The 27073-nt window shown below is 48.0% G+C and overlaps 1 protein-coding gene across 1 annotated transcript; it reads left to right on the top strand.

Moving 5' to 3' along the window:
* The first annotated feature begins 636 nt into the window (after positions 1-636).
* On the top strand, positions 637-27073 carry AKAP8L (A-kinase anchoring protein 8 like). The gene is made up of 14 exons (XM_008706439.2): positions 637-791; positions 6065-6139; positions 11111-11143; positions 11455-11695; positions 13592-14045; positions 14141-14237; positions 14320-14390; positions 14751-14814; positions 15612-15720; positions 17171-17312; positions 17412-17517; positions 17744-17874; positions 26517-26612; positions 26689-27073. Exons 1-14 carry the CDS (start codon positions 779-781, stop codon positions 26998-27000), a joined length of 1944 nt encoding a protein of 647 aa, XP_008704661.2. The 5' UTR covers positions 637-778; the 3' UTR covers positions 27001-27073.

Raw genomic sequence — 27073 nt, forward strand, 5'->3', positions numbered from 1 at the left:
TAAATGGGAAATTCTTTAAAAAGGACCTTGCAGGTATGACGGAAGCATTTGAGATAAACATATGAATGTATTTGTTACATATACCACATAAACATGCTATATAAATATATCCGTTATCATTATTTAACGATTAACAACAAAAGGTAACATTTATTTAGTGCACCCGGCACTGGACTGATTTCTTTACATACATTATCTCATATGTTTGAACATGTGCCCAGCATCTTGTTTGGCGCTTAGTTGTAATTTTCACTCCAGCATGGCCATGCCATGCTCGTTTTTTTGGAGCTGAAGGCCAGAGAAGTTAAGAAACAACGTAGGCTTGCACAGCACCTCGGTAGCAGGGCCGAGACTGGAACAGTGCCCTGTGCGGTGGTTCCGGCTCCCTCTGGCGGTCCTCCAGGGCACCGGAGCTCGGCCCCAAGCCCAGACGCGCTTGGGCCTCGGGTCTTCCCGTAGTACACAGCTCCGCCCCTTCGAGTTCTGCAAGATTCCGTCTCCCGGCCTGCTTCTCCCAGCCAATCATCGTGCGCTTGGGATAACGGAGGGCGGGGCTCTCACGAGATCGGCAGCATCATCAGTCTCTAACATGAGGATGGGCTGGGATAGGCAGCGCTCTCATCCAATAGGAATAAGGCTAGAGTCCGACGCGAGCCAATGGGGCCGGGAGGTGGGGTTCGGTTGTGTTAGAAGGGGCCCGGGGGATTGTAGCCGCTTTCCCGGCGTCGGACGTGTCGGACAGCTGCCTGAGTCTTCGGGTGCAGTGTTCGCTGCTGCCATGAGCTATACAGGTGGGCCCGCAGGGTAGGGGTCGGGCTTCGGGTGGGGAGGGACAGGGACGTGCCAGAGCCGCACCGTGCTCGCCCGCACCTCTCCCGGGGCCTGGACGCTGCCCTCTCTGCGGTCACAAAATGGCGCCGCAGGTCTGTCGCCTCAGGTTCGCCCCGCTCACGCCTTGGTGCCTCAGTTCTTTGTGCTCGGGCGTCGCGTCCTGGCTCCCGGACGCCCGAGGTCTTGGCCTTTGTAGCCTGTGTCCGAGGGCCCTGGCGTGAGCGTCTGCGTTTTCTGAGCCCATCACCTCCGCTCTAGGTCCCGTCTCCTCGTAGCTAGGAACCTCAGGCTGACCTTTTTCAGGCCTTAATCCTTCAGATCGGGCAGTGGGCTAGGCTACCGTCGCCATTGCCGCAGCCTCCTCCGCGCCGTTTCCCTGCAAAATGCCGCAGCTCCCCCCCCCCCCAGCCCCTTTGCCTGTCCCAGGCTGGGAGAGGTGCCAGACTCCAGGGCAATGAGCGGGGGAGCCTTGGGCCCAAGGGGCTGGGGCTGAGCCTGAACCTTGAGAGGAATGACCAGCTTTTCCATTAATTCATTCACCATCTGTCAGAGTCATCGCGTCAGGTGCTAACAGGCAGTGGGATATTGACAGGAAATCCTCAAGCAGCTTATGGGCGGACCTTAACAGGAAAACCAATGAATGTAGGATACACTCCCCGGCGCACCGAGCGCCGAAGGGCTTGCTTGCTCTTTAGCGGGGGTGGGGTGGGGGTGGTTGGGATGAATGTAAAGAGGTGACATTTGAGGAGAGATCCGGGTGGTGAGGGAGTTAAGGATATCTGGCCCGGGGTGCCATTGGCATAAAGGCCCAGGAGCAGAAACCGCCTGGCTTGTTAGAAGATCAGCTAGGAAGGCCAGTGGGATTTGAGTAAAGGGGGAAGGGTGGGTGATAAGGTCGGAGAGGGGGCCCTGGGCTATGCTTGGACGGTTGTGAATTAACCGTGGAGGAATTTGAAAGGCCGCCTGGGTTTGCCTTGGCAGTAACACATGAAGCCCTTCAGCCGGGAGCCATAGACTAGGCCTCCCCTTTTGAGGAGGGTATTAGGCTTGAGCAGGTATGGTTGCTGGGTAACCTACATTCTACTTGGAATGTTCAGGACTGACAATGGAACTGGAGCCTCTGGGGCTGTTCCATAGGCTGTTTTATGTTAGCATCAGCAAAGAAGTAGTGCCAGGCGTCCCTCCTCTGGGCCCCAGGTGAGGAGCTTGGCAAGAACCCTAGTTTTTCAGGGAACCATCCCTTACCTGAGTGGTTCTCATCCAGGGGTGATTCTGCCCTCCTGCCTCCACCCCCAGTACATTTGGCATTGTTTGCAGATGTTTCTGATTGTCACATCTGGGAGTGGAGTTCCTACATCATCCAGTGGATAGAGGCCAGGAATGCTGCTAAACATCCTATAATGCATAGGGCGGCCCCCACCACAATAAATTATCCAGCCAGGAGTATCAGTAGTGCCAAGGTTGGACAGCCTTGCCCCAGCCTTTCTGTAGCTTTTCTGGTTCAGGAGAAAAGTCAGTAGGGTTGTTGCTGACATCTCTGGAATTGAGATGTAGTCCTTTTCACCAAGTCTTACCGAGAACTGGAAGACAGTTTGTTAGTTTTTAGGGGCAGGACTGCTGAAAAAAACAGAAGATGAATGGTTGGGTGCTGTGGAGTAGCTTAATAATGGGGCATTTAGATCCATAGAAAAGGGAGACTGAGTTAGAGAGGTCACTAATGGCCAAGTCTGAATTTCAACTTCAGTTCTTGTAGGCTTTAATTCTTGGCTCACTGACGGAACCAAGATAATGAAACAATGATTACTTTTTCTTTGATCTTGATCAACTAAAAACCACAGCAGCTTTATAATGTGAGTCTTTCCCTTTTAAGAAGCAGACCATTAAAGTAAAAACATTTTAAGTCACATTTAGAACAATTTATTTGCCTTTAAGGAGGAGTTCTGGAAGCCTTGAAGCAAATGTTACCATTATTATCAAGCATAGGAGGTGATTAAAATAATTTATCTTTTTGATAATTTGTCCAGCTTTTGAACCTAGTCACTTTATGTGTACTTAGGAAAGGGGGCTCCATCTCTGGCACTGAGGGGAAGGATAGGAGCAATGGAAAAATAGGACAGAAAAATCCAAAATCAGACCTTCAAACTCTACCAAACCTTTTATAAGAACATTGATTTCACAGTTTGTGTTGGGAATGTGTAAGTTGTTTAGCTGAATGGTTCTGGCTTGGGATCTCTCAGGTTACATTTTGGATGTCAGTTGGGACTATGGTCATCTGAAGGCTTGATCCGGGCTAAAGGTTTCGCCTCCAAGATGACTCAAACTCCCATGGCTGGAGGGTTGATGCTGGCTATTGGTTCCTCACCATGTGGGCCTCTCCACAGGCCTGTTTGAAGGTCCTTACAACATGGTGGCTGTTTGCTCCCAGAGTGAATGATCTAAAAGAGAACTAGGCAGAAGCCTTGAAAGTCCTACTCAGTCATTTCTGCAATCTTACTGGTTACACTGGCTTCCTCTCTTAGTTTGGCAATTTTAGGAAGCAAGAATCAGTAGAGGCCATATTGGAGGCTGGTTACCACCAGATGGTAGAGGTTGGAGTCAACCTAACCTCATTCCAGTTGTCCTCTTGTTTTTATCACTTTCTGTCATTTCTTCAAAGAATCCCCTTTCAAAAAAAGAAGGAAAAGAATAACATTGAGAAGCTTTGTTTATTTTTGAGTGAAAAAGATGTCACAGTCTAACCAAGAGGGAGGGAGGGATTATGATGTGTAATTATCTTAAATCCGTGGTTTGACCCTTAGCTTTCTAGGGACAAACACTTATTTTATTTTTTCACCCAGAGCTGTTCAGGCTGCTAAATCAGACCAAGAAGAGAAGGATTTATGAGCCAGATAAGAATTTATTTATAATTGAAGCATAACTTGCTAAAGAAGATCCTGCTCTGGAGACAGTATTGTGCAATAAAATGTTAACATGGGGAGGACAGAACTAGAGCAAAGGTTGCCATTGACCTCTGAAGGTTTGGTGGATTGTCTTTCCTTTTTTCCAGGGAAGAATGAGGGCCCCTCTCCCTTGAATAGACATAGATTCTTTGCAGCTTTCATACCACGTTCCAGTTAGTATTCCTGTCAGGGTGTGGTGGTTCCAGCTGCAGCTGCAGTATGTATAAACCATGTTACCTGAAGTCTGGAGCCATTTGCTGGTGGCTGTATTGCTGAACAAACAGGTTTCCGGAAGCTAGTTAAGCAAACAGTGAAGAAGGTAGGTATAGGGTACTAATTTTTACACTGTGGGGCCTCCCCACAAGTGAACCGTCTAAAACGTGCTTTCGGTGTTTCTTGTGGACATTGTTCAGGATGTAGGCATCTTGGGAAGGTCCTGGGTCCCCGGAGGGAATCCATTATAACTTACCCTCCTTAACTAGGGGAAGGTAAAAAAGGTTAGTATGGATACTTTTGCATTTCTCCTTCCCAGGGCCAAGTCTAACTCAATTCCCTCCTCTGGGAAGTAAAGATAAAAGTGTAGGTCTGCTGGTCTTTACTTGAAACCCCTGGAGCTGAGTATGTTTTGGAATTCTAGCTTGAGAGAAGGACATTCCACAATACCCCCATTGGGGTCTGGCACATCACCCTGTAATTAAATGCGTTATTTCTTTACTAGGTTGGGTAAAGAAAAATCGTAATTGTCCTCACAGGTCAGTTTTGTCCCACAATGAGTGTTGGCCCCACATTTGAGGAGTACCCTTGGTTTTTAGACGTTTTGGACTTGGGAACTACAGGGTAAGGGATCTTGCCGCTGTCCCCTTTGTTGGCTGTTATGAGGATGAAATAAAATAATGCAGATAAAGCTCTTAGCACCCTGCAGGGGAAACACTTTTTCAATGTTAGCTTCTGTTGTGGTCATCTTTGTTGCTATGGTCCTAAAAGATGAGCTAGAGAGACTGTCAACGTGTGAATGCCTGCCCCATGGGAGGCACTTGGTGTATGCTTTTGTTGTTTTTTTTTTTTTTTTTTTTTTTTTTTTTTTTTTTTTAAAGGCAGCTATTAAAGGCACTGGCTTTAATTTTTTGGTCATGAATTGGCTCTGATGAGAACAGGCAAATATTGCCTCTTATGGAATCCATCTTAGTTTCAGTGCTAAGGGTAAATAATTTAAAAATAATGTTTGTAAATGTAATTTTAAAGGTAGTGTCAGGGTTTATAATTTAAGAGCAATAGTTTCTTTCTTTCTTTCAAGATTTTATTTATTTATGTGACAAAGAGAGACAGCGAGAGAGGGAACACAAGCAAGGGGAGTGTGAGAGGGAGAAGGATGCTTCCCGCCGAGCAGGGAGCCTGATGCAGGGCTTGATCCCAGGACCCTGGGATCATGAACTGAGCCTTAGGCAGATGCTTAACGGCTGAGCCAACCAGACGCCCCTAAGAGCAATAGTTTCTGATAAAGGTTCAAGTTTTCCTTATTTAGTACTAATTCATCTTAAGTTGAGAAATAGTTTGAGGGACACCTGGGTGGCTAAGTCAGTTGAGTGTCTGCCTTCGGCTCACGTCATGATCCCGGGTCCTGGGATGGAGCCCCGAGTTGGGCTCCTTGCTCAGCAGGGAGCCTGCTTCTCCCTCTCCCTCTGCTGCTCCCCCTGCTTGTACACACTTTCTCTCTCTCAAATAAATAAAATCTTAAGAAAAAAGAAATAGAGAGTTGAGAAAATAGGAAATAGTATGCATACGTATATAACATTTGTTCAGTAAAAACATGCTCACTCCAAGTAATTGCATTTAAGAGGTAATTTTAATACACACATTTTTTTTTACGGGAAAACTAAAAAGTACAAGGCAGTTTCGGTTTCAAATCTAGGGGGAGGGAAGGGGTAATATTTGCCTTAACATCGTTCAGAACCAACCCCCATCCTGTTTGAATTGGAGGCGGCTCACCTTTCACTCATTTGATATAAGTATTTTCCTCATTTAACTGAATAATTTGGGCACTCATTTATCGAAACTGAATACTGGTTTAAAATGTTTGAACATTTTTATCCACTTCTGGTGTAGCAAGTTAAATATAGCCTCTCTTTTCATTGCTAATATGTTCTGGAGGTATAATTAAAGTGCTGAGAAGCTAGAGTTTTTGGAGGCTTTCCATTGAGGGGAGGGCCTGCTAGCCAGTCTACACTGAAGGGTAGTCTTAGGTCATCTCTACGTGTCTTCTTTTGGGAAATTAACCACACTGTGCATACATTTAGGCTTTGTCCAGGGATCTGAAACCACTTTGCAGTCGACATACTCAGACACGAGCGCTCAGCCCACCTGTGATTATGGTAAGTGTGGGCCCCTGGGAACCAGAGGGTTAGTGCTCTGCCTTCTAGTGGCAGAGCAGCCTCATATCTTCTCAGTTGCCTTTGACTCTGCTCTCACTGTCTTGCTTGTCCAGATGCAATCTTGTGTAAAACGGTGTGGTGGGCTGTTAGAATAGCATGTGCTTCCCTTGGAGGCAGTAATGGGAAAGATGTCTGCTTACTGAGCAAGCTGGAGTTCTTAGAGCTGTAAATGATTGGTTCCTTTGACCCTGTAACGTGTTGCTAGTTGTTAGAAGTTCATATGGTCTGTGACAAAGGTCTGGCTTCACAAAATCCCCTTGAGGGCCTGGGAAGGAGAGTGACCAATCAAGAGTCCGAAGGATTGGTCTGAGCAGAAACCAAGCCATCAATTTAGCTTCAGGGTAGTATGTGGGATGTGTATGTAAGAGAAGCTGCCTGTCCGAATCTAGCAGGGTTTTTAGAGACAGACCATCTCAAGCCAGCTGGCTCCTCACATAGAGTTGAAGGAAAATGTCCGATCGATTTCTCAGTCATGATCCGACACACTAAATCTCTAATTCAGAAGTAGCCACTCAACAGAATCCATAGATGACCTCTTGGTATGCTCTGGCAACCCCTAACTGCCAATAAATGCTGATCTTTCTGTGGTCTGTGACCATAGGTGTCTGTGAGAAGAAGCCCTCTTTGGAATTAATAAGGATTATGCTTTGCTTGCTGAGATGGGTAGCTTGTTGCACTACTAGGATCTGAGGAGAGACCGAGCCTACACTGTGACATCACCTCAAGAGTCACTGAATAAATGTACATAAACACCCTGAAGTATTAGCAGCTAGTCTCAGGGGGAGAAGGAAACTTAAAATGTTTCAAAATTGAGTAAGGAGGTATCAGGTATTTTCTAAACGAAGAGAAACTTGGTGTGTATGGCTTCCCTATCTTGCCCTGTCTGCCTCACCCCTTTTAATCAAATAGTAGTCCCAGAATGCACAGTTTTTTTGAATTCTCCCTCTGGTTTACATAGTCTGGGTGCGAGCATTTTAGCAGATGCGCCATTTGCAAATCTTTTCTCCCAGTCTGTGGCTTGTCTAGTCTCTGGTCAGTAGTGTCTTTCAAAGAACACAAGTTCTTCATTTTGATGAAGTCCTATTTATCAGTCTTCTCTTTAATATGTGGTGATTTGGGGGTCCCGTCTAAGAAATTTTTGCCTAGGGGTGCCTGGGTGGCTCAGTGAGTTAAGTGTCTGCCTTCGGCCCTAGGCAAGATCCCAGGGTCTTTGCCCCTATGTCAGGCTCCTTGCTCAGCGGGGAGTCTGCTTCTCCCTCTGCCTGTGCCGCTCCCCCTGCTTGTGCTTGCTCTCACTGTCTCTCGGATAAATAAATAACTAAAATCTAAAAAAGAAAAAAAGAAAGTTTTGCTTAACCCGAGGTCACCAAGATTGTCTTCTGAGTTTTCTTTTAGATGCTTCCTAGTTTTATGTTTTCCATCTGTTCTGTGATCCATTTTTAGTTAGTATTTCTACAAGGTATACAGTATAGGTCAAGATTCTTTTTTAACTTTGTGGAAAATCAATTGAACCTATATGTGTGGGTCTGTTTCTGGACTCTTAATTCTGTTCTGTCATCTGTGCATCTGAATTTCCTCCAGTACCAGTCTGTCTTGATTACTACATAATGAGTCATAAAATCAGTTAATACAAATCCTCCAGGTTTATTCTTTTTCCAGAATTGACTTGGATATTTTAGTTCTTTTTTTTTTTTTTTTTTGGCATATAAATTTTAGATTCAGTTTGTCAATTTCTATAAGAATTCCTGCTGAGATTTTGATTCTGATGGCCTTGAATCTATGGATTCGTTTGGGAGAATTAACATGCTAACGATATTAAGTCTTCCTATCCACGAACACAATGTCATTCGATTTATTTAGATCTTTGATTTCTTTCATTAGTGTTTTGTAGTTTTCAAAACACAGGTCCTTCACATAGTTTGTTAAGCTACATCTAAGTATTTCATATTTTTAGTGCCAAGGTAAATGGTATTTTTAAAAACTTTAGTTTTCAGTTGTTCTTTGCTAATTTGTAGATTTTTTATATATTGACCTTGTAATAAATCTTGCTGTGCTCACTTATTCTTGTAACTCGTATAGATTTTTTTTATGTAGGTAATTGTGTAAAAGAGTAAAGACAGTTTTGGGGCACCTGGGTGGCTCAGATGGTTAAGCATCTGCCTTAGGCTCAGGTCATAATCTCCAGGTCCTGGGATCGAGCTCCATGTCAGGCTCCGGCTCAGCAGGGAGTCTGCTTCTCCTTCTGCCTCTGCCTCTCCCCTGCTTGTGCTGTCTCTGTCTCTCTCCCTTTCAAATGAATAAATAAAATCTTAAAAAAAAAAAAAAGAATAAAGACAGTTTTATATTTCTTTCTGGCTTAAATTGCAAGAGCAATATAACAATATTTAAATAATATTTTAGAAAACAGTCAACTGCGATCCCACCATTTTAATACTTTTGTCAGCCTTCCTGTTCTAGGTAGTTGAATAATTTATAGGGGGATAGAATTGTGTATTCTGCTTTATTTGCTTATTGTTAGAAGCATTTCCTTGTACTGCATAAGGCTTAATGGATTCTTTTTTGATGCCTCTATGAGGTATGTCACTGAGAAGGTAGGCTGTAACTTCCTTGAAGTTGAACATTTACATTGTTTTATATTTTTGTTCTATAAGTTTTGCTTACTGTGACCATCTCCTTTTCTCTTCTTCTGTTTGTTTTTCTCTTATTAAAAATATTACATCCTAGGGCACCTCGGTGGCTTAGTTGGTTAAATGTCTGCCTTCGGCTCAGGTCATGATCAGGGTACTGAGATCAAGCCCTGCATCGGGCTCCCTGCTCAGCAGGGTGGCTGCTTCTCCCTCTCCTACTCCCCCTGCTTGTTAAATTATGTCCCTAAAATTTCCTGTGTCAACACTGGTCTCATCCCCCTCTGGAGGTGGAAGTGAGCTCTGGTGTTCTTTTGGAAGGGGCAGGTCTTGGTAACTCCCCAGGCCTCATAGTGTAGATAAAGGTTTCCCCTTCAAGGGACCTGCCTGGGAAGCCCCTCTTCAGGGAGTCTGAGTTGCTCTGGGCATAGCAACTAGCACATGGAGAGTGCTTTCCGAGTCCTGTCTGTCGCAGGGCCATCACCTACCTGTCCACTTGTCTGTCCTTGTGTTTACAGAGTTTAGTGTCCATTGCTGCTTCCTTGCTCTGTTCTGGCAGATTTTTGGCAGCTAAAGCCCTGGGGTGCTCATAAGGAGAGCCCCAGTGGGTCTGCCTTTGCTTCCCAGTCCTGTCTCCTTTTGAATAGCTAGTGTCCACTGTTACTGGTGCAAACACCCACGTGACCAGGCTCTTGTTAGTTGATGGGACTAAGTGTGTATTATTCCTTGGTTGCCTCTGGCAGCCTCACTTCTTGCCTGTCAGAACTCCTCTTTTGCCAATCATCTTTTACATGATTTCCTGCTGCCGGCCGTCCCTTGCTGCTTTCTAGTTAGAAGTGTCTCCTTTAACAAACAGTGCTCTGGGCCTGAGCAGTGCCCAGCACTGCCGGCCTCTGCTCTTATGTGCTCAGGATGATAGTTGTTAAATAAAGGAATGAATGAGAAGCTTCTGCTTTGATTTCCCCAACCAAGAGGATTTTTGCTTTGGATTTTTTTGCTTGGAGCCCAAGGTGCATTAAGCATAACGGTCATCTAGGGTTCTTTGCTGGTTTTTGACACCTCCCCATTCTGTTTATGCACTGGATTGAGGAGGAACCCAACTGTAAGACCTACCTTGGCCTGCCCCTGTCCTTCTTTTCAAGTTTATACACTCTTGCTCTCCTGTGACTGGACTCTGCCATTCATCACGCTGCCATCTCACTGAGCTTTGGTCCCTGCCCTGGGATGAGCATGTCTTGTCTGTCTGCAGAGTAGGGATAATAGGGAGTAGGAGACAACTCTGGAGTCTCACCAGAGACACTGGGAAAGTTCTGGTGGACTCCCCTGGGCAGGAACCATGTTTGCTTGACTTGGAATTTCCCATTTGGCTTTGCACTTTGTCAGTTCTCACTGGCTTTATGTTCCTGAAGGGATGAAATTTTCTCATGTGCTGTGATACAATCCAGAGCATATTTAGTTTATAATCCAGATTGTTCTCTCAATAGCATTTCTCAAGCTGGGAATTGTCTTGTCCTTACCTCTGCTGATGTGTTTCAGCATAGCATACACGAGATTCAAGGGCTTGGTGGCCCTCCCTGTTAAGGCATACACTTGGGGGATTAGGATAGTCAGCTTCTCTTGGGGCGCCTGGGGTCCAGTCGTTAAGCATCTGCCTTCGGCTCAGGGCGTGATCCCAGCGTTCTGGGATCGAGCCCCACATCGGGCTCCTCCGCTGGGAGCCTGCTTCTTCCTTTCCCACTCCCTCTGCTTGTGTTCCCTCTCTCACTGGCTGTCTCTCTCTCTCTGTCAAATAAATAAATAAAATCTTAAAAAAAAAAAAAAAAGAGGATAGTCAGTTTCTCTGTTCCAGATGGCTTTTTTGGGGTGATTTGAGTGACATGATTTTCGTAATGGATGTGGGCTCTGTGCTGAACTTGTACAGCATAGTCTGTGTGAGGCACCAGAAACCATTCTCCTCTTCCTCTGATTGGTGCTTAGCAGGAAGTGGGGATAATCTAATTTTGGCTCCTCAAGGGAGGAGAATGAGAGCCAAATTCCTCAGCTGGCAGTGTTGGCAAAGGGAGGCCCCTTAAGTAGCAGACGGTCAGAGCCACAGAAGTTCAGGCGCCAGGGCACGGGATGACCTGAGTCGTTTATGGAATGCTTTTAAGCCCAGGGCTTTTCAGGGGAGGTTCATTCTTCTGTCACCAGTCAGATACTGGGAATCATCATCTTCATTTGTGCCTGAATTAAGCTCTTGTTGTATTATAATGAATCGTAGTTGTAATTGCGCTTTTCCTTTTTATAGGATATGGAACTTGGAACTCTGGGACAAACAGAGGCAAGTATTCCTATGATTGTTCTCCTCTTCCTTGGGATTGAACTGGTTGTATGTTTCTTCCACTGCCAGGCTTGCCCAGAGTGTATCGGGAGGTGCCTTTGGGGGCCCCGGGGTCAGCTACTCTTTCATAGGAGGTCCTGGGCTGGGACCCACCCAGCGGAATGACTAGGCCCACCCAGCCTCAGTTGGCTAGGGTCCCCAGCTTGTCACTGTGACAGAAGATGTCTTTGTCTCTCTGTCTGTCTCTCTGTCTGCCTGTCCTTTCCCTATCCCTGCCATCTCCGTCTGTCCGTCTGTCTTCCTCCTTGCAGGCTATGAGAACTATGGCTATGGCTACGGCTATGGCCAGGATAACAGCACGAACTATGGGTATGGTATGGCCACCTCAAACTCTTGGGAAATGCCTAGCTCTGACACAAATCCAAACCCTAGTGCTGCGGGTAGCGCCAGTGCCGATTCCGTTTTGTCCAGAATTAACCAGCGCTTAGATATGGTGCCACACTTGGAGACAGACATGATACAAGGAGGCGTGTACGGCTCAGGTGGAGAAAGGTGAGTGGGTGTCCGCCCAGGGGCTGAGGCTGTGCCGGGGCGCCTGCTGCCTGCTGGCACCTCCCTCTCTGACCCGCCTCCTGTGTCGGCTTCCTCTCTCCTTGCTTTGCTCTTGGGGCTCCCAGAGACTCCTCAGGGGCTGCTGTGCTTCCCTTCTCTGGCCCGGGCCCCCTCTCTGCTCTTTGCAATTGCCTGGTGGCCAGTCCCCCACCTTGTAGAGAGAGGAACAAGCCCCAACTGGGCCAGCTTCACTGTATCCTCTGAATAGCTCTTCTCGGGACCAGTGTTAAGTGGCCCTTCCCTCTGGAGACAGCCATTTGGAGTTCTCATGACACTTTGTATCCCACACGCTGTCAGGGCAGGACAGATTGGGTTGGACATGAAGCAGGGCGATGAGCCTTTGGGGCTGACCACAGCGAGCTGGGCCGTCCCCACAGAAGAGACAGAGCAGATGTGGACACTTCCAGGCCACACTTCTGAGCCTGACAAAGGTGTGCCTATTGGGCCTCAAAAGTGCCTTTGTGAGGAGCTGTTGTCGTCCTCATTCTTGAAGCACAAGAAGTCACACTCCTTGCCTGAAGGCACCCAGGAGTAGGTGGTGGAACTGGGCCTGCCTCCTAGATGTGCCATGTTCGTAGCATCATGCTATGGACATTTGTTTGTCACTGTCTATAAACTGGTGCTGGCTCAGAAGTCCTTGTGCCCCAGTGAGAGGTTTCAGTGAGGAGGGCACGTGATGGCGTGGGGCATCCTAATGGCTCCAACTGACAGATGGGAGGAGAGCAGAGAGTAAGGAGGGGTCGAGCCGGGCACTGATGGGTTCAGGTGAGGTCCCAGGGCCACTGGGGGCAGAGGCTGCCAAAGGGACTTGGCATGCATTGGCTCTCTGGCAAGCAAAAAGGGTTGGGGGGGGGATCCCCAGACATACCCCATGCCCTCATGCTTGGCAGTCACTGCACTTGGAGCTGAGGCTGCTTAAGGCAGAAGGGGCTTGGCTTTTGGCTCAGTGGCTGTGTGGACCCTGTTGGTGCTGGTGCCAGTTGTCTGTGTACCTTCTTGCTACAGCCTAGAACTGGGGCACAGGGGTGAGGGAGGGCTGACAGCTGGGTAGTGCTGGCTACTTCTCCCATAGCTGCTGGCACTTCTTGGCTGCCCAGTTTTGCCACAAGGGGCTTCTGTGTCTGTGAGATGTGTGGGGACCAGGGTCTGTGGGCTGTACCCACTGTTAGAAGAGCTTTCTGCGGCGCTCTCTTTCTCCTGGGTGGGGGAGGTTTGGCCTGCCTTCCTAGTTGCTGTGGAGGGTTTGATCCCACAAGGTTGATATGATAGAGCTCTTTCTCTAGACCCTAGGCAAAATCACAGTGACTTTCCTGGGAAACACTCTCCACTTTGTCTCCCTTCTCCTTTTGGGTGGTGAGGGCCTTTGGAGGATTGGAATTTCCCTCAGCCAAAAGGGATGAGACTAGCACAGGATTTCTCGTGGGCATCATCGGTCCTGTTGGACAAGCATTTGTGTGCTTGACTGCCCACATACCACAGGACGCTGGGGTGCTTGGCTCTGCCCCCCCAAGGAATAGCCTTGGGCATTGTGGCTACCACAGATATGTACGTGTTTCCAAAGGGCTAAGGGCTGCAGGGTGTCTCTGCCCCTACTGAGACCTACTCCATCCAGTTGTCACTTTTTCTTTGGGTCCCCTAGCTGGTGCAGAGGCTCCGGAGAGGACTTTTTATTGGCGTTCCTGAACATTGAGCCTCTCTGGCAGGGTGGCATAGATGCTAGAGTAGGACTTCCTGTCCCCAGGACAGGGAGCTTTGGGGAAAGGCAGGAACAGTAGGCTCCACCCAAGGGTAATGGGACCTGAGGGCATCCCTGATGCTTGCCACCTGCTTCTGCAGATATGATTCCTATGAGGCCTGTGACTCGAGGGCCATTCTGAGCGAGCGCGACCTATACCGGTCAGGCTACGACTATGGCGAACTTGACCCCGAGATGGAAATGGCCTACGAGGGCCAATACGATGCCTACCGCGACCAGTTCCGCATGCGTGGCGGCGACACCTTTGGCCCACGGGCTCAGGGCTGGGCCCGGGACTCCAGGAGTGGCCGGCCGATGGCCTCGGGCTATGGGCGCATGTGGGAAGACCCCATGGGGGCCCGGGGCCAGTGCATGCCTGGTGCCTCCCGGCTGCCCTCCCTCTTCTCTCAGAACATCATCCCCGAGTACAGCATGTTCCAGGGCATGCGTGGCGGGGGCGCCTTCCCAGGTGGCTCCCGCTTTGGCTTCGGGTTTGGCAATGGCATGAAGCAGATGAGGCGGACCTGGAAGACCTGGACCACGGCTGACTTCCGGGTGAGTAGAGGAGGCCATCCCTTCTGGCCCCTGACTGGGTAGAACGAGGAGCGTGGAGCCACCTGCCCTGACTCAGCTCCCTCTTTCCAACCCAGACCAAGAAGAAGAAGAGAAAGCAGTGTGGCAGTCCCGATGAGCCAGACAGCAAAGCCACCCGGACGGACTGCTCAGACAACAGCGATTCAGACAATGGTGAGCTGGGCACTGGGCTGTCGCTTCCTGCCCCCTGCCCTGTGAGGCTCCTGGGCTGAGCTTGTCTCTTTGTACTTTTCAGATGAGGGCACTGAGGGGGAGGCCGCAGAGGGCACTGAAGGCGCTGAGGCTGTGGAGAAGGGCTCCAGAGCAGTAAGTGGCTGGGCTCTGTGCATTGTCAGCAGGTGGGGCCTGTGAAGAGCAGGCTGGCTGAGCCCCTGTGCTGCAGAGCAGGGCTCTCCACGGGGGCCACAGGCTATCCTGGTCATGCACGTGTGAACAGCACAAGGGTGGTAGAGGTCTGGTGGAGAGAGCACAGGCTGCAAGCAGCCACCCAGCCGGAGGCCAGGCTTCTTTATCAGAAAGTGGTAGAATGAACCCCCCGTGCAAGGGCTGCTGCGGGGTTGTGAGGCTTTTGGCCTAGTGCCTGGCACTTAGCAGGACCTTGTCATTCAGAGCCATTACAAACAACTGTACACACTTTAATCTGGGATTTTTGAAATGGTGTCCTAGGAAGGAGAAGACGAAGAGGGAAAAGAAGAAGGCAAAGAAGAAGGCAAAGAGGATGCAGAAAAGGGTGAGTCTTCTGAGTGGCCTGGATGCCGGGGAGACTCTTCCAGGCACTCACAGTTGGAGGGATTCAGCTGAGGGCAGGGTTGTGACAGAAAGGTGGCCAGCATTGGTTTTACCTTCCGGTGGGGGCAGCAAGCAAAAGAGGGGGGAACCACAGGCATACTCCCTGCCCTTGGTCCTTCAGTAGTGCACAGTTCCAAGTCCTCAGTGGCTGGTGTCTGAGCTGGGACCCTCGGTGCAGTTTTTACGGCTCTGGTTTGCGTGTCCTCTCCCTTAGCGCCTCTCCAGCCCCTGTTGGGAGTCCGTGTCCCCCTACCTGAATGATGAGCGCCAGCAGGTACCTATCAGTAAATCCAGCCTCAGCCCACTGTTGCCGCGGTGCGCCATGGGGGGGTGGGCTGAGCCCTGTGAGCTTTCGGGTCTTTACCTCTGGGGGCTGCACTTAGGCCTCAGCCATGGCCTCCCTGCATCCCGCTACCTGGCCCCTCTGAACTTGTGCCAGTGTCCCCACCGAGATGGCTTCTGTTTGCCTTCCAGCCTCCCTGTGGCCCTCTGCAGAGTACGGGTGTTCTGGAGAGCGGTGGGGTCAGCCTGTGTCCTCCCCTCTTCAGGACCTAGGCCCAAAACGGTTCCCTGCCCAGCCCAGGGTGCCCAGCCCTGCTCGTGTCCAGAGTCCTTGTTCGGACGGCTGCTCTCAGAATGGACTGTCTGGAGTAGAAGGCGGGTGATCCAGCCGGAGGCCCCAGGCCTGCCCTGACCTAGTGGAACCAAGCCAGTGACTGCGCTCCTCTGTTTCCACAGGGGCCCTGAGCACCCAGGATGATAGTGGCCAGATCAAGCGCAAGTTGCAGGCAGGCAAGAAGAGCCAGGACAAGCAGAAAAAGCGGCAGCGAGACCGCATGGTGGAAAGGTAACCGGCTTCCCTCCACTCCTTTGCCTCTGCCTCACTCTGGGGCTGCCGCCTGGAGAGCAGGGCCATAGCTCTGCCGCCTCGCCGCCCTCTGGCCTCCCTCGGGAGCTGCCACCTGCTCGGCCGTGCATGGACCCTGCTTACCGCCAGGCCCAGCTCCCAAAGGCCTGACTCGTTCCCCGCCCCACTGCGGCCGCCTGGCGACCGCTAGCGTCTTTGACCTGAGACCCGACACTGCTCGGCACCGTTGCCCAGAAGCTCCAGCGCTAGGTCACTCGGCGCACGAGCCCCGAGGTGCACTGGGGGCCTGATGCCCCTGCGGGAGGGGGCCAGCTCATCAGAGACTCAAGGTCCAAGGCGCCTGTGCCACCCCAGCTAGCTGCCAAGAGGCCGCCGCCGTGCCCAGGAGAGATGGCAGCACCTGTGGGCTGTGGCAGCCTCGGGCCTGCCCTCTGCCCTGCCCGCCGGCCCTGTCAGGCCGGGCCTGTCTGCGGCTGAGCCCTTCACGCCCCTTGGTCGGGTCTGTCTGCCCTCAGGGCTCCCGCACTGGCGCTTGCCTCCTCCTCCTCCGCCTCAGACTCTTGCTCTTGCTGGACCTTCCTCAGCCTCGCCGGCGCCCGGCCCCTGGGCTCTCCAGACAAAGCTGACCCCGTGGCCCAGATAAGGACGTCCGGCAGAGGTAGGGACCCGCCCCGAGGCCTCGGTGGCGGCTGGCCTCCTCCGCCCCTTGCCACGGCGGCCTGCTCCAGCCCAGGCCCCAGACCCCGGGCTTCTGCTGTGGACACCAGGCCCAGACAGAGCACCTCGCTCAGGTGACTCCAGGCTGCCCTCTGGCAGGCCAGGCGGGCGCCCTCCTTCCAGCTCAGACTGGTCTCTTCTTGGAAGAGGAAGATGAGGCAGCAGGAGCCCAGGCCTGCTTGCCTCCCATCCCTCCCGACACCACCCCCAAGCATTCTGAGCAGAGGATGGGCTGGGCCTTTCAGTCCCCCAGACCCAGAAGGAAGATGCAGCACCTTTTCGGGCCCTGCCTCGGGACTGCGTACTCCACTCTGCACCTCAGGGCCACCTGGCTCACGCCAGGGCATCCTTCCTTCCGGTCCCCAGCTGGGCCAAGTGCACACGCTCGTGCCCAGCCTTGGTAGAGAGGCCCACCGGCAGCCTTCCAGCGACTCCTTGCCTGTTGCAGCAGCTGCTGCCTTGGGTTTCAGCCTCCTGTCTGGGAAGGAAGAGCTCCTCCCCTGCCCCCACGTTGCAGTAACTGCAGCCTGCAGACTTTCTGTCCCTTTCTACTCCCGACCCCACTGGTCCCAGCCTGTCCCCCTGCTGGGACCGCACTTCAGAGGCCCGTGAGCAAGGCCTGTTTCAGGGCTCGAAGCTGGGTTGGGTGAGGCGGCAGCACCGCTCCCTGGGACCCTCGAGGCCTCAGCCCCTTGTTTCTTTCCTGTGGCAGGATCCAGTTTGTGTGTTCTCTCTGCAAATACCGGACCTTCTACGAGGAGGAGATGGCCAGCCACCTCGATAGCAAGTTCCACAAGGAGCACTTTAAATATGTAGGCACTAAGCTCCCTAAGCAGACGGCCGACTTTCTGCAGGTGAGCCTTGGAGCAGCAGCACGGTTGCTCTTAGCTTCTCAGACCCCTTGGAACATAGAGCAGCCCGCACAAATCTTGATATCTCGGTATCTTTGGCAGGAGTATGTTGCCAATAAGACCAAGAAAACAGAGGAACTCCGGAAAACCGTGGAGGACCTTGATGGTCTGATTCAGCAGATCTACAGAGACCAGGATCTTACCCAAGGTGAGGAGGTTCCATCCCACTCCAACCAGGCAGAGACTCAGCCTGCCCTCCTCTGGTTCTCAGAGTGGGGTCACGACACCCCTCTGTTCCCCCAGGGAGGGTTAGTGAGAACAGCCTCAGGCCCACGTGGAAATGGCAGGGCGAGGTGAGGAGCTGGTCTGGTGTTTTCCCTGAACTGCTGGGTCTGTCTTAGAACTGGTGGTGACCCTCCTTCTCCCCCCTGCAGAAATTGCCATGGAGCATTTTGTGAAGAAGGTAGAGGCAGCCCACTGTGCAGCCTGTGACCTCTTCATTCCCATGCAGTTTGGGATCATCCAGAAACACCTCAAGACCATGGATCACAACCGCAACCGCAGGGTGAGTGGCCACCAGTGCCCTTCCGCCATCCTGTGGGTTGACTTGGGGGGAGGTCCTGGGGTCTTAACCTCTGCCTGCCCGTGAGGAACTGCAGGAGATGTGGTGGGGCAGGCAGGTGTGGACATTCTGGCAGTGCAATCAGTGCAGCTACAGGGAGAGGGGAGGGAAATGGGGATTCTGCCTGGGAGAAGGTGGCATTAGAGCTGGACCTTTAAGGCTATGGGATATGGGGACCTCCGTGTACATAGGGACCACCAGCCAGAATAGGTTCAGAAACCCAAGAGGAAGTGTACAGTGTGAGTGTTGCTAGAGGAGGGGTTCATGAGGGCTGGGCTGAGGGGCTGGGCTCACTCCTATAGGCAGCAGTTTTTCAGTTGGGCACTAACAGGATTAGAGTTGGTGTGGAGGGAGATGGAGAGGGGATTGGGGGGGGCATACGAGGAACTGCTGCAGTACCAGGATACAGGAGTGCCTCCACTTTGGGAGTGATAAGAAAGGCTGGACAGAAGAGCTGTTTAAGGAAGTGACCAGGAGTCTGGGATGTCTCAGGCCTCTGGCTTGGGTAACTAGGTGGACAGAGCTGCTGCTAAGAAAAGAGGGTAGGGATATGGTACAGGGAAGGGAGCGAGTCTGGCAAGAAGGTGAACAAATTCAGTCTTGTTTTCGAGTTAGCCTCAGTGCCTAGCACACAAGCCAGAGGAGGTGTTTTTTGTTTGAGGGGGTGACCTGCTGGGTTGAAGGTGGCTGCTGGAGGTTTGTTCGGGGTGGGGGTGTGCTGTGCAGTAGGGAGAGAGCTGAGGGGTCCAGGACTGGGTCTTGGCCAGGAGAGGCTTGACTGCCACCACCCGGAGGAGGCGGCNNNNGGGGGGCGGGCGGCACAGGAAATAGCGTTTCTCACCCTTTCTCCACGGCCATCAGATTCATCTCTGGTCTTCTGGATGCACTGATTCTCAACAGTGGGATGGTAGTAGGTGGTGGAGGAGATCTCAACACCAGGTTCTGGAACTAGGATCTGACAAGGCGGTAGGAAGAAAGCAGACTGCACTGCATGATATTAAAATGTGGAAAATCTAGGTGAAATGAGTGATAGCCAGTAAAACATAAACTCAGATTGATCCTAGAAGTTTGAAAAAAGAAAAAGCCATAGCTGCTAATAGAGGGGTACAGAAGGGTGAGGAAAGATGGAAGATACTTAGAAATTAGAAAGCACCAGAGGTTGTTGATTTATAGAGATTTAATTTAAATACTGTATTTTTAGAGGTTCCAGAGTGTAGAAATGAATGGAAAGCTTCTAATTATTATTTTTGGTCACAGCTTTATTGAGATATAATTCATATAGCATACAATCACCCATTTAAGCTATACAGTGCAATAGTATTTAGGGTATTACAGTTGTGCAGCCATCAGCACAATCAATTATAGAACATTTTTATCACCTCAGAAGGAAACTTGTGCCGTTTAGCTATCACTCCCTAACCTCCCCCCCTCCCCCGTTTCCCCAGCCTTAGGCAACCACTAACCTATTGTCTATCTCTGTGTATTTGCTCATTCTGGGCATTTCACATAAATGGAGTCACGTAATACATGGTCTTCTGTGATCAGCTTCTTGCACTCAGCATGTTTTCAGGGTATATCCAGGTAGCATGTGTTAGAACTTCATTCCTTTATATGGCCTAATCATATTCTCTTGCATGGATTCATTAATTTGGGCATTTGGACTGTTTTCACCTTTTGTCTATTATGAATTATGCTATTACAAGCATTTGCACATTTGTTTACAAGTTTTTGTGTGGGCATATGTTTTTATTTTTCTTGGGTATGCATCTAGAAGTGGAATGTCTGGGTTCAATAGTAACTCTGTTTAACTTCTTGAGGAACAGCTGGATGTTTTCCAGAGTGGCTGCACCGTTTTATATTCCCATCAGCAGTAGTGTGCAGGATCTGATTTCTCCACACCTCTCTAGCACTGATTTATATGACTTTCTGATTCTAGCCTTCCTAGTGGGTGTGAAGTGGTATTGGCTGTTTTTTGGTTTTGTTTTTTTTTTAAAGATCTTATTTATCTGAGAGAGAGAGAGAGAGAGAGAGAGAGAGAATGAGTGGTGGGGAGGGGCAGAGGGAGAGAGAGAGAAGCAGACTCCCCACCAAGCAGGAAGCCTGACGTGGGGCTCGATCCCAGGACGCTGGGATCACAACCCAAGCCAAAGACAGATGCTCAACCAGCTGAGCCACCCAGGCACCCCTATTTTCTATTTGGGTTTCCCTAATGACCGTGATGTTGAGCATCTTTTAATGTTTTTTTTTGGCCATTTGTCTATGTCCTTGGAGCTGGAGAATGTCCTATTCAGATCCTGTGTTCCTTTATTAATTGTATGGTCTTCTTGAGTTAAAGAGTTTTTTCTATATTTTAGGGGTGCCTGGCTGGCTCAGTTGGTTAAGTGTCCAACTTCTGGTCTGGTTTCGGCTCAGGTCATGATCTCAGGGTCGTGAGATCAAGCCCCATGTTGGGCTCCGTGCTCAGTGGGAGTCGGCTTGAGATTCTCTTCCTCTCCCTCTTTACCTTCCCCTCCACACCCCCCCCCCACTGCTGCTCTAAAATGAATGAATGAATGAATGAGATCTTCTTAAAAAAAAAAGTTTTTATATATATTCCAGATACAAATCCTTTCAGACCTACAGTTTACAAACATTTTCTTCCAATCTGTGAGTTGCTTTCTCACATTCTTGATGTGTCTACAGCACAAAAGTTTCATTTTGATGAAAACCAGTTTATTTATTCTGTTGGCTTGTGCTTGGGGTGTCATGGCCAAGAATCCATTGTTAAATCCAGGGTCACAAAGATTTATCCTTGTGTTTCTCATGAGAGTTTTATAAGTTTTAGCACTTTTAATTTGAATCTTTTGATTCCATCTTTTTTTTAAATCCAGTTTGACTATCTTTTGATTAGATTGCTTAATCCATTAACATTTAATGTTATTACTGAGATTATCAGATTTACATCTCTTGTTTTATTCCCCCTTTACTGGTTTTGTTGTTGTTGTTGTTGTTGTTGTTTTTGTCTTTTAATTTTTTAGTGTAACATTTTAATTTCCTTAATGATATATATATATATTTTTTGGGGGGGGTGCTGCATTTTTGGGGGGCATTATTTTCTGAGTAGTTTCTCTAGGCCTTATACATATTAACTTTTCAGAATCCTTTTCAGATATAATAACTTAATTTTAGTGGGATTGAGTTACTCCTATATAGCTCTCTCAATATAGGAGATTATTGTGTTATTACTGTTGTACATAGTATTTTATCTGTATGTGTTACAATCCCAGTAACACCAAGGCAATAGTATAATACACTATCATGACTACTTTATGTAATTTTATGTCTTTTAAGGAAGCTGACAGAAGAAAGGAGAACAATTATGTATTTCTAGTTTTTGTTATATTAGCCTTCCTATTTCTCATTTTTGGTTCTCTTCATCTAAGTTTTTTCTGTGGTTTTAAGTTACCATCTGTAGTCACTTCCTTATTAGTTCAATATAGCTTTAGTTCCCCCACCTTCTTTGTGCCGTTATTGGCAAACATGTTATATTTCTATATGTTATAGGCCAAACAATATGTGTGTGTTTGTGTGTGTGTGTGTGCGTGTATTGCTTTGTACAACTTTTCAGTCAGTTGAGAAGACAGGCAAAGAATTACACGTTTGTAGTGTCTTTTATAATTATTTTTATTGGTCTTTCACGTGGATTCGCATTACTGTCTGGGGTCACTTGCTTTCAGCCTGAAGAACTTCTTTTGGTATTTCTTACAGGGTCTGATAGCAGCAGACTCTCTCAAGTATTCATGACTGTGGAATGTCTTTATTTCACCTTCATTTTTAAAAGATAGCTTTGCTGGGCACAGGAGTCTTGGTTGATACTTTTTTCTTTGAACATTTTAAATATGTTATTTTGCTGCTTTCCAGCCTTGTTTCTCATGAGAAGCCAACCTTTAACCTTATTGGGATTCCCTTTTTCTTTTGCTGCTTTCAACATTTTTCCCTTGTCTTCAGCTTTCAGCATTTTTATTATGATGAGTCTTTTTGTGGATCTCTTTGTATTTATTCTACTTGGGAGTTTGTTGAGCTTGTTGGATGTCTAGATTGAAGTTTTTCACCAGATTTATCAAGTTTGCATGCATTTTTTTCTTCATATATTTTTTTTCTGCATCTTTTTCCTCTTCTGGTGTTTTCATTATGCATATGTCAGGTCCTCTACTGGTGTCCCAAGGTTGTCTGAGAATATTTTTCTTCCTTTGTTCTCTGTTTTTCAGATCATATCTCTATCAATCTATAGATTCTCTAATTCTTCTGCCAGTTCAAATTTACCATTAAGCCTATCTAGTGAATTTTTCATTTCAGTTATTGTACTTTCAAGCTCCAAGACTTGTATTTATTTCTTTTTTATAATTTGTCTCTTTACTAATATTCTGTATTTGATGAGACAGTGTCATCATACCTTTTCCTTCTTCCCACCCCCACCCTAGTCTTGTTCCTGTATTTGCTTATTTGTTTAGTCAAATTATATTTTGAAGTCTCTCTCATCCCCACAATGTGAAGCCTTTGCTAGGGTGCCTTGGAGGAGGAAGCTGTGGGCAAGTGCGCAGCCACCCTGGGATAACAGTGGTTTTGACTGATAGGGTTCTCTCTCTCTCTCTCTCTCTCTTTTTTTTTTTTTTCTTTCCCAGACTAAACTTCACTATTATAAACTATACAAATTGTTGGCTGATTGCTGTGTTGTTTTCAGCAATGCCTTGAAGCATTAAATTGCTCTTCAATCTGATCCAATTAAATAAATCCAGGCTCTTTTATACTTATACGGATTATTTTTGAGGTCATTGTTTGAGAGTTCTGAGCCCTGGCGGCTCTTCTTAGCTGTGTTATTGGTTCTCTCTGATAATGGGGGCAGCTGATGGTTTAGCTTATATTAGTATCAAATCTGCTGGTCTCCTTTTAATTGCCTTTCCCCACACCCTCCACTGTTTTGAGAGAGCCCTCTGTCTTGAACTTCCTTACACACTTGTGAATAAAGTAAGTTCCTTTGGAAAGAGATTCCGGAGCTCACTGTCCTAAGGCCTATCTCAGGGTAAAACCTGAACCTGGTAGCTTTTCCTCACTCAATGTTTCTTCATTTGCTGTATGTCTTTAGGACTTTTTCCCTTCACTTTAAAGGGTTGTGTCATTCTGTAGTCTTCATCAGTTTCACTAGGAAGTAGGTTCACATAGCTTCTCAAGTTGTCATGCTGGAAGTCTATCCTCTGATGTGTTTTTAGGAAGATTTTTAAACGTTAATTTCAAAAATCTGGTAAGGATAATGCCAAAATGAAACTGTAGATTAGTTTATTATTTAAGAATGAAATTGCTACCAATCTGGTAGTAATGCAAGTGTGTACTACACTATAATTAAGTAAAGTTTTTTTCTGGAATACAAGGATGGTTCAGTAAGAAATTAGCAACAGTGTCAGTATGAAATGCTGGAAATGAAAACTTTATATGCAGATAATGTTATTATACTCTTAGAAAAGCTGAATGATTCCAACAAAATGGTCTTAGAATTAACACAATGTGATAAAGGGGTAGAATTCAAGATAATATCCAGAAAGTAATAGCGTTTCTCCATTCTGGTAGTACCCAGTTAAAAATGAAAATGGGGAAAAATCTACTCACGGTAGCCACAAAGTGTATAAAATAACTAGGAATATAGATTTAAGAAGAAGGGTATGGAATCTTAAAGGCCAAGAATAGGAAATAAGAATTCAATGAATACAGGAATATATGGTGTTCTTCATAGAAGACATAATAGCAGAACAAAACAAACACAAATCTCCCCATATTAATGTGGCCAGTTCATGGGATTCCAGTCATACTCTGGGGAGGGGGACTGGATGAAATTGTTTTAAAGTTTATGTTGTAGAATTAAGTCTAACAACAGTCAAAATTACAGAAAGGGTGGTAACTGAGTTCAGGGAGTTGGCTTAGCAAATATAACTTTTTTCAAATCCACTGCAATTGAAAACAAAAAGTGACATTGGTATAGTAATAAGGCGGTGGAACCAGAATAGAGTCTAATGAAAGATGCCAATATGTTTTGGAACTTAGTAATTGTCAAAGTCAGTACTGGTTCCTTATCTGAAACTCTAGGGCCAGATGTTTTCAAATTAGTTTTTGGATTTCAGAACAGCTACATAGTAATGATAACTAACATCTCTAGTGGGACTGGGGAAAATGACTTGTAGTTGAACCATCAGTAATACCTCAAATGACTTATATAAGTGGGATAAATAAAGATGGTATAAAAACACAATGGAGGGACTCCTGGGTGGCTAGGTCAGTTAAGCGTCTGCCTTCGGTTCAGGTCATGATCCCAGGGTCCTGGGATCGAGTCCCACATCAGGCACCTTGCTCAGCGGGGAGCCTGCTTCTCCCTCTGCCTGCCGCTCCCCCTGCTTGTGCTCTCTTTGACAATAAAATAAAATATAAAATAAAATAAAATAAAATAATAAAATAAAATAAAATCAATGGAGCTTAAGCGAAAACTCTTCCTCTGGGTTTCAGATTTGTGGAGAAGGGATTATTATAGACCTATATGTCAATTTAATGGAGAAACAATTGTTTATCTCATTAATTTCTGGAAAAAAAAGCTGGACCTCTAACCTCCTACCATATTTTAAATTCCAAAAATAATAAATGTGAAAAATAAAAGAGCAAAATTTAGAAGATTGTTTACCTTGAGGTTACAGAAAGCTTTCCTGAGCAAGCCAGGAAACCCAGAGGTCATGGAGAAGATGACCTCCTAGAAATGCTGAGCAGGTGGCCCCGTGTGTCAGATCACTGATGGGTAGGGAAATGCCAGGAGAGGCCGCATCCTCCTTTTTTCATTGCTTCAACCACAAAAATAGCCAACAGTGGTAACATCTGATGCTGCTGAGAAGGAAAAAGGATAACTACATTGTTTTAATACAGGTGGAGGAAGCCCAACTTACTACAACTTAATACGACTTTTTTGCAGAGTACTGAGGTACCATCACTTTGGGGAACCTGTTGGGTAGCACCAACATGGAAGTATTTAAGTTTATTCCAGTGGTGTTTGGTTCTAGTAGCAAAAATCTGGAAACCATGTAAGTGGACTTCCCTTGGGAGCTGTCTGTACATCTCTGTGCCTACAAAGAGGGGATCATGTGTTGGCAAGTAAGGAGGTGCAGAGGAAATGGTCTGACCTAGCATCCTAATTGTGCATCTTTAACATGTTTCATTTTGAGCATGCATGAGGGCTATCCATATTTTCCCCAAATAGTAGAGAAAATTGAATAAAGAAAAAAAGGTGAAGGTGGGAAAAGGAAACAGAAACATCAAGTGAGAGGATGATGTAAAGAGCTGCCTGGGGTGCGGTAGTAGGCTTCCTGGGGGTGGGCTCCCCCATGCCGACCAAAATAGCTTTTATCATCTTCTTTCAGCTTATGGCTTTATACATAATTATCTTCATAATGATGAAAGTGAGATTTGCCTGTACTTATACCATTGAGAAAACCACTTAGCATTTCAGTGTAAATCCTTCCACACGAAAAGGCTCTGGCACACTGGCTCATGACACACCTTTCTCAGCACACAGGGGGAGATGAGCCCTATTTTTTTTTTTTATAAGATTTTATTTGAGAGAAAGGGCGCACGCGCATGCACACAAGTGGTGGGGAGGGGCAGAGGGAGAGGAAGACTCCCCATTGAGTGCAGAGCCCCACATGGGGCTTGATCCCAGGACCCTGAGATCATGACTTGAGCTGAAGTCAGTCGTTTAACCAATTCAGCCACCCAGGGGCCCCAGAGATGAGCCCTCTCTTAAGGACTGTATGGTGTTCTTTTGAATGTTTTAACTACTTCACAGAACTTTCAGGTGCTTTCCAGTTTTTCACTACTGCAACTATGTGCATGAATGTTTCCAAGTCTTAAACTTAGGATAGATTCTTGTAAAGAATTACTGAGACAAACTTTTGAGACAAACTTTTACTTCTGATACATTTTATCAAACTGCCAGAAAGTAAGTAAACAATTGACCCTGTCACCAGCAGGGTAGAACGGTCTCTCTTCACTCTTGCCACTTGGGGTATAATTCTTCATTCTGGGAATTCTATGGGTTAAAAGGAGGTTTACCACTTAAATGTACTGTTTGACATTTGTACCCCTGCTCTTATCCTCCCTGTTGATCCTAAAGAGTTCTTTGCATATGGGCAGTTGTTTCTTGTTACGGGTTGCACCTTTGGCTTTTAGTGGGTTTCCTAATTTGTGCACTGTTTGTAGTTTTTATGTAAGCACATCAGATTTCTGCTGTACAGCTGTAAAGACGTATGTCTTTAATCAATTCCATACAGTACGTATGGTGTGGAAGAATGGAGCATTCGAGCAAAGATCAGATCAGGTCTTGGCTCCGTGCTTGTAGAGTGGCCCTACGCTTGTACCCAAGGTACACTTGTGCACTTTCAGCACGTGGTTAGAGTGCTTGGCTGTGTTGAGCTCAGGGCAGGGGGGGTTGGGAGGGCTCCGCAGATCGGGTGGGTTGGTGGAGGGGGGCTTTCTGGCGCCCAGAGCAGCCTCTCCAGCCCTCCCTGCCTTGCCTGCAGCTCATGATGGAGCAGTCCAAGAAGTCCTCGCTCATGGTGGCCCGCAGCATCCTCAACAACAAAATCATCAGCAAGAAGCTGGAGCGCTACCTGAAGGTGAGGCGCGCAGGCCCCTGCCACTCGGCCCGCGCGGGTCTTTCCCTCCCTTCAGTGTTCGCCTCCTTCCCCACAGGGTGAGAACCCGTTCACCGATAGCCCCGAGGAGGAGAAGGAACAAGAGGAGGCCGAGGGCGGCGCCTTGGACGAGGGGGCGCTGGTCGAAGCGCCAGGGGGCGCGGAGGGTGCAGAGGACGCCGCGGCGCAGCCCCCCGTGCCCCCGGAGCCGGCCCCCGGGGCCACATCCCCACCACCGCCGCCGCCCCCCGAGGAGGAAGAGGAGGCCGTGCCCCTGCTGGGCGGGGCGCTTCAGCGCCAGATCCGTGGTATCCCGGGCCTCGACGTGGAGGCCGACGACGACGAGGAGGGTGGCGGGGGCGCACCGTAACCCGGGCCCCGGGCGGGCAGGACCCGCATGGCCAAAGCTGCAAGCCGAGCCTAATAAAGCTCTTCCCATCCCA

This window comes from Ursus maritimus, unplaced genomic scaffold (assembly GCF_017311325.1).
Source record: "Ursus maritimus isolate PB19 unplaced genomic scaffold, ASM1731132v1 scaffold_14, whole genome shotgun sequence".
NCBI classification, from domain to species: domain Eukaryota; kingdom Metazoa; phylum Chordata; class Mammalia; order Carnivora; family Ursidae; genus Ursus; species Ursus maritimus.